At 44.3% G+C, this 7,310-nt stretch overlaps 1 protein-coding gene across 1 annotated transcript in view; it reads left to right on the top strand.

Moving 5' to 3' along the window:
- LRP2 (LDL receptor related protein 2) overlaps window positions 1-3,350 on the top strand; it is a gene marked incomplete at its 5' end in the record, with an annotated part of 198,609 nt that extends 195,259 nt beyond the window's left edge. The window contains 2 exons of the mRNA XM_080799264.1: window positions 1,494-1,565; window positions 1,754-3,350. Of these exons, the coding sequence (XP_080655390.1) occupies window positions 1,494-1,565; window positions 1,754-1,912 (231 nt within the window). The 3' untranslated portion in view covers window positions 1,913-3,350. The remainder of the gene's footprint in view (window positions 1-1,493; window positions 1,566-1,753) is intronic.
- Between the last annotated feature and the right edge of the window lie 3,960 nt (window positions 3,351-7,310).

Raw genomic sequence — 7,310 nt, forward strand, 5'->3', positions numbered from 1 at the left:
TTTTGTATTCTCCACTTACTTTTCCTTTTCAGCCCATTTCAAGTCTAGTGATCTCTTTGCTACACCGAGCTTTCTCCCAGTCTGAGCTGGAAATGTGGGGTGGGGGGCATGCTGCAGCCTCTGACCTGCACGCCTGTCATCAGAAACAAAATGAACATGGGAAGACTTCAAATGAGAGTAGATCTTCACCCATTATGGTCCCTTCTTTCTCATCTTCCTCTTTGCAGTATGTCGGCTCTTCCTCTTACTTCTCTTTTTCTTTTTATCGGTTGAGGCTGAGACTCTAAGGTCTCTTCTGCCCGGTATACCTGGTGATCTCCCCATATCAGTTGTGCCCTGGGCACTGGAAGGGGCAGCCAGTGTGGCTTGAAGCCATAGAGGCACTTGGTTAGGATCTCCCTAGGTTAACACTCATGTGCCGGAGAGGCTCACAAATCTATCCTTCATCGGTAAATTGGCTCAATGGACTCAAATCTGAATTCCTGTGACTCCGTTCTGTCATTTTCTAAAAGTCACGTTGATATGCATTGGGTTTCCCAAGGAGATAGCTGTGGAAATCACCATGGTTCCTGTGGTTAGTAATTGCTTAACCCCAGGTAGCCCATTCCACAGGTGTAAGTTTTCCAAGGCCAAGCTCTTGACCTGAACGAGTTCATCTTTCCTTTGGTGGAGGTCATGTACGGAGTAGATGCTCACTTACATGATTAGCTACCTGCTGGAGTTAGGTATCTGCTCCCTTGCTTTCTCTTCCCTTGTTGGCCTCCATCGGGTAGCCGGAGCTGTGTCCAGCAGTGGCGCCACGGACAGCTTTTCAGCAGGCCCCGGGCTACCCATCATCGATGGGCTTCTTCTGTCTGTGGGCTTCGGAGTCCTGTAATCACTGCCTACTCTTCCACCTACAATTCAGTTATATGAGCTTGCTGGGACTCTGTTTCCTCATCTGTAACATAAGAGCACCCACCTCACAAAGCTGCTGGGAAGGTAAATTGGGAAACTTGCAGGCTAACCCCTGATACCTAGTGAACTCTCAGTAAAGGCTCATTTTTGGTATCACTATGGCTGTTTTGATTACAGGAAGAAATGACGAAGGGAGAAGGGATATGCTTGCGTTGACCAAGGATCAAGACCCCATTTTAGGAAATGGGAGTTACCATCTGGCTTTCTTTTTACATTTTCGGCAGCCCCGAAGAAATCTCTAGCCTCTCCCAGGGCTTCTAGATTCTAGAGGCACAGATTCTGTCAACTCTACATGTCAAATCAAGGAAATGTTTTGAAATTTATTAGATGAAAAGAGCCAGAGACTTCTCAGTTTCAGTTTGGGGAGCATCTGAGGAGGAACTGAACAGTTTACCCAAGGGGCAGGTCTCATGGTCCTAGGTCCAAATTTGCTTTGTCCTTCACTAAGAAGGCATTTTAAAACTTACGTGAGGGGACCAAATCCACGCCAGAGAATTCCATTACTGAAGGTTTTCCATTTCCCCTTTTTCATTTAGGCAACAAAATGGAATATCTTCAAACGAAAACCAAAACCGGCCACGAACTTTGAAAATCCGATCTACGCAGAGGTAATTGTTGACAATTTGTCTTAGCACAAGCATTCAGCATTCTTCCTTAGCAATCCCTTGCTTGATTCACCGGGATGTATGCTCAGATTATCTTGAGCAAACTGGCAATGATTTGTTTTCTTCACACGAAACTGTTTCTAGTCCTCTTGGGGGAATAAATGGCTGATCGTGTTTCATTGTGGCCTTAGATGGAGAATGAACAGAAGGACAGCGCGGCTGTGACTCCACCTCCAACGCCTTCTGTCCCTGCTAAAAGTTCCCCGAGAGGCCCAGTGCCAACCTATACTGCAACAGAAGACACTTTTATAGACACTGCGAGCCTTGTTAGAGAAGACTCTGAGGTATAGCCATGCCAGCTATCTAGGGAATAATTAGAAACACACTTTTGCACATATATTTTTTACAAACAGATGAAGAGAAAGTTAACATTCAGTACTTTATTAAAAAAAATATATATTTTTTTCCCAGTTCGCCTATAGTTGGAAGTGTCCATGGAAACTCTGCCTTGAGTGTCTTTTTTTTTTTTTTTTACTTAATGCTGTCTCCTGTTTTTACAGATAATTATCACAATGTACTATATGTATATCTTTGCACTGAAGCTCTCCGAAGGTAATTCTATAAATATATTGTACATTTGTAAATTTCAGAAAGATTATCACATCATTAAATTTGCTGATAAAAGTATCTGCTGAATTGGTTGGTGATCATTACAGTAAATGATCCAACAAGGAAAGGAATTGACGGGGCGTGGGGTGGTTTAGCCATGTCTGAAGAAGGGGTACCACTCCTGTTCTCTATAGGATTATCCAGGAAAGAGATCCAGGTCCCACTCCTGGGTCCGTTTTTACACCTTGGCACTTAATGAATGTTCCGCATTTGTTCAACATTACCTGTAACCTGATCAGTAGGCGTATGGACAGAGGGTGCGGTGTGTTGTGCAGACATTTGGATCTGCCTGTTGCTGCCTCCAGTAGCGCAGAAAGTAGAAAACCAGCTTGGTGCTGCCCTTCTGCATGTCTGTGCTGTCCAGCCAGAATGCTCTCACATGTCGTTACCTCGCTAGCTGCCAAGTCAACATTCTAACCTGCGACATCTGTGAGAAAGTCGCGTGTCCTGAGGTACAAGTGTCCTGCAAAGAGTTTGTTACCAGATTGAATCAACCCTTTTGCCCGATGGATCCTAGGGTGATTTCCGTCCTTCCGTGCCTCTCAGGCGGTTACCTACCACGGACGCTAGAGCTCAACCGCTGAATTACTAAAACCAAATCCCTGTCTTCATCAAGTATGGTGCAAAACAGATACCAGTTAAGCAAAGCCTCAGCTGGGTTTTCATTTCTGTGTGTGAAAATATCATTATAATGACTATTTATTTCCTCAGTTGAACGTGAATAGAAAGGGAAACTGTTCTTCTTGAGCCTTTTTTTTTTTTTTTAGGTCCTTTTGGCTAAATCATACATTTGTATTGGAATGTACTGTAGAGCCTAGATTTTTCTCTTTTGAGTAGTGGGTATAGAATCCACAATGGGAACCATGGCAGGAATATACAGTTTCCGTACTACGTAGCATTCCTGACTCTGTGCTAATATTGCACATTTTTAAAACCATGAATGAATGGATGGATGGATGAATGGATGAAACATGTACTACTGATTATTTTATTACTGAGTTCTCAAAATATTCGTGGCTCATATTTTGGGAGCTTATTATAATTTTTTTTGAAATGTACTTTGATTAGAAAAGCAAATGGAAATGATGCTGCTGAGAAATTTCTAATAAATTTGTATTTTATCAGACTTCTTTGGTGTGCTTCTTAAGACCAGCTCACGAATCTGTTGTATTTTTCTGCTCAGAGAACTTGGGGCTTTTAGTGCTAGGCCACCTGAGAACTAGGGGTGCCCAGAGTTCAGGAGGGAGGAGGGTGGGGAGGAATTCACAGCACATCCAGCCCTGACAGGCCTGGTGGGATAATTAATCTCAGAGAAGAGTAAGCTCCTTAAGTTCCCACCTGAACTCTGGGTGGGCAGCCCCCTTAATTGCCTTTCAAAGTCAATTTCCACCTCTTCTTTTCCTTCCTTACATTCTAGGCTCTGAGCCAGATCCCCCTTTTCAAGTCTAATTGTGCTCCCGAGCTCAGTGAAAGTACCCACTGCTGAGGGGTCTCAGAGCTCCTCACGCTGAGACGGACGGAAGAGCAGTGAGGATGGTTGCAGCTGGAGAGGGTTTTGTTCCAAATTGGAATTCAAGCTTCAGTGGGGTGTATTTGGATGCATTAACTCGGGGACAGTGGCATCAGCCATCAGAAAGCGCGGATACAAGAGTGAGAGGAAGCCGTGAGAACCTGCGCTTGGAAATGGCTTGTAATTTCCAGCTTTGGTTTTTGTCTTGGGCATTAAGCTCAATATGAAATGAGTCTTGGGCATTTCTTTTACGAAAATTTGTGTTCTGCTCACCTTCATTTCTGAGGGTACCCCAGAAAGGCATCAGAAAGCCTGCCAGTGCCTTCGGGAAGTCGGCCTGCTTTGGCCCTCCCATTGCCCCTCCTGGGCCGTGGCTCTCTCGGTGCCCAGTTCTGACCCCGCCTCTGTCTCCAGCCCAGGCAGCTGGTCGGAAGTTGGGTCGGGGTGGGAGTGCCTGGGGGACAGGGTCCTACTTACGGGACTGAAGTTGGTGTTACTGATCATTTCATCACGTGAAGCAGGGGTCATTTTACTAGCAGGCGTGTACTTACACTGCACAACACAAGATCGCAACCATAGCAGGTGTGTTCACAGCTGTCAGGTCATACTGGTCACCCATTTTTAGGGTTTCCCAGTGAGTTTTTTATTCGCTCGCTCGCTCACTCACCGTGGGTTCTACCAGCATTCAGTTGCAGACAAAGTTTGATGCAGAGACCGTGGGTTTCAGGAAAATAGGGGAGAGGAGAACTTTAAATTGAGAACTCTATCCATTAAGTTGTTTTATTTTCTCTGGAATGGAAAAAGACCATTATTTGATTTTTGAGGCGGTGTATCTCGGGGTGGCTCAAAAACTGTGACGAACTAAGTAGGCCCTGGGGTGAGGGAGGGTTCTGAGGAAGCCGGCTGGAGATGTACAAGCTTTCCCAGGGGTCCTGGAAAGAGCCTTGAACTTCGGCCTGGAGCCCTTGACTGCCCTAGACCTGTCATCCTCTGTTCTGTCTTTCCCCTGCACTCATTGTGGTCACAAGCCTGATGGGGATAGAATAAAACCATGTGTTTCCTTTTTGGAAAGCTCTCTTAAGAGCATAAAGCATAAAATTGCTCTCTTCACTTCTGCAATTTGCTTTGAAATAAACTGGTGTGTGTGCTGGGGAGAGAGGGAGGAACAGGACAGAGATGCAAAGAAATTGGCTGTGAGACGATTCTTGTTGAATCTGGGCATGGGGTCCATGATGCTTATCATACTGTCCTCTCTATTCCTGTGTATGTCTCAAACTTTCCTGAATGAGCTAAGAACTCAATTCTTCTGCTGTACTTGGTGTCCTCTCCAAATAATACACATTCATGAATTGTCCCCATAGTACCCAGTGTTTTAGGCACTAGACCTATACTAATAGCTCGTGGAACATTAATGTGGCAGGTTCAGGTGTGAGTACCTTACGTGTTTTACCTCATTACATCCTCATAACAATCTTTTGAGGATTATATTATTATGCCCATTTTTCAGATGAGGCACAGAGTGGTCGAATCCCTTTCCCAAAGTCACACAGTCAGTAAGTGACAGGGCTAGAATTCAAACCCTGCTCTGTCTCCAGAGCTTGTGCTCTTCAAGACACTGCTGTGGCCACTTCTCTCAGGTGTCTGTGTTCACATTGTGTCCATGACATTCTGGAATTAGTGATAAGAAACAAAGCAAACTGGTCGCTAGAAACTACTAGATGCCATTGAGTCCCACCTAGATAATGATACTGCCAGTCACCGAGTGCCTTCCCTACTTATGCCAACCAGAGACAAGGGGCACAGATTTCTGTTCCTTTGGTAACTAGTACCCCCTAGTGATCGTTGCTTGCCAGGAGGACAAGTTCCCAACCAACGCTTTAAGCACGGTTTGGTGGTGACAGGGGGGTGGGCGGCCGGCATCCTCCTGCTGTTAATATCAGCCCCAGAGCCTGCTTCTAGAAAACCATGGGAATCCAACATGTATTGTGTGTAGAGAAGGTGTTAAGCCCACTGGCTGGCACAGAGTCAGCCCTCCGTCCACAGTAGACATGCTTATGGTTGTTTATTGAGTGAGGAGAGGAGAAGGACTTTTTCTTAGAAAGGAAATATATTTTTAAAAGCTCGATGGGGGATTTTAATGTGCAGCTGGCATTAGAACTACTGATCTAAATAGAAGTAGCCGATATTTCTTTTTTTCTTTTAAAAGATTACATATATTTATATAAATAAATATAAATAATTTATATAAATATATTTATATAATTTATTTATATATAATATATAATATATATAATATATATAAATTTATTTATATATATTATATATATTATATATTATATTATATATATGTATATATATAATTTCTTTAAAGAGCGAGTGTTGGGAGGGACAGAGAGAAAATCTCAAGCAGACTCCCCACTCAGTGCAGAGCCCAGCACGGGGCTCGATCTCAACCCCAAGACCATGACCTGAGCTGAATTCAAGGGCTGGATGCTTAACCAACTGAGCCACCTAGGCGTCCCCAATTTGTTTTTGTTTTGTTTTTAATAAAGGATGTTAGGGGGGTGTTCAAGATTTTATCTGGGCCTCTGGAAGAATTCACATACCTTGTCTTTAATGAGGCTGCAGTGGAGATGATAAAATTTGGGATCTCATTTTATTGTTATTTAAGTGTAATAAGAAGGCAATTAATACCCTTGGTCATGAAAGACGGGAAAACCAAGGCTGAGAAAGGTAAAGTGCATATTCACATTGCGATGTTCATAGCCACATTTCTTGTTCCAACAAGGCAGGGGTAGGGCCTTCCACAAAATTCCTGTGTCTAGCACCCAGAACTTCACCAGATTAAAGAACAAGTTGACATAGAAATTTATTCTTTTATCCCTTTCCATGTTTCCAGGCTTAGCTTCAAGGGACTTTTCTTTCTTTAAATAGACTTTATTTTTTTTTAAAGATTTTATTTATTTATGTGACTGACAGAGATCACAAGTAGGCAGAGAGGCAGGCAGAGAGAGACAGAGGAAGCAGGCTCCCTGCCGAGCAGAGAGCCCGATGCGGGGCTCGATCCCAGGACCCTGGGATCATGACCTGAGCCGAAGGCAGAGGCTTTAACCCACTGAGCCACCCAGGCGCCCCGTAGACTTTATTTTTTAAAAACATTTTATTTATTTGACAGAAAGAGCGCACACACACAAGCAGGGGGAGCAGCAGGCAGGGAGGGGGAGAAGCAGGCGCCCTGCTGAGCAGAGAGCTCCATGCGGGACTCAATCCCAGGACCCTGGGATTATGACTTAGGCTGATGCTTAAACGACTGAGCCCCACAAGAACCCCTCCAAGGGACCTTTCACTGTGTTCTATTTGTTAGTTTTCCTCAGCTCTAGGGTGGCTGTGATTTCCACAAGAGGCCTCTTAGGGGCCAGGGAACAGGACACTTCAGAAAGCCCTGAGCCGCCTTGACATGAACGACACTTCTACCACAAGTCAGGTAGGACGTGGTCTATTTCCAAGAGTGCAATTGTGTGTTTACTGCTTCTAGGTTTCCATGGTCTTATTTTTGGGCAACTTCTAAG

This window comes from Martes martes (assembly GCF_963455335.1).
Source record: "Martes martes genome assembly, chromosome: 3".
NCBI lineage: Eukaryota > Metazoa > Chordata > Mammalia > Carnivora > Mustelidae > Martes > Martes martes.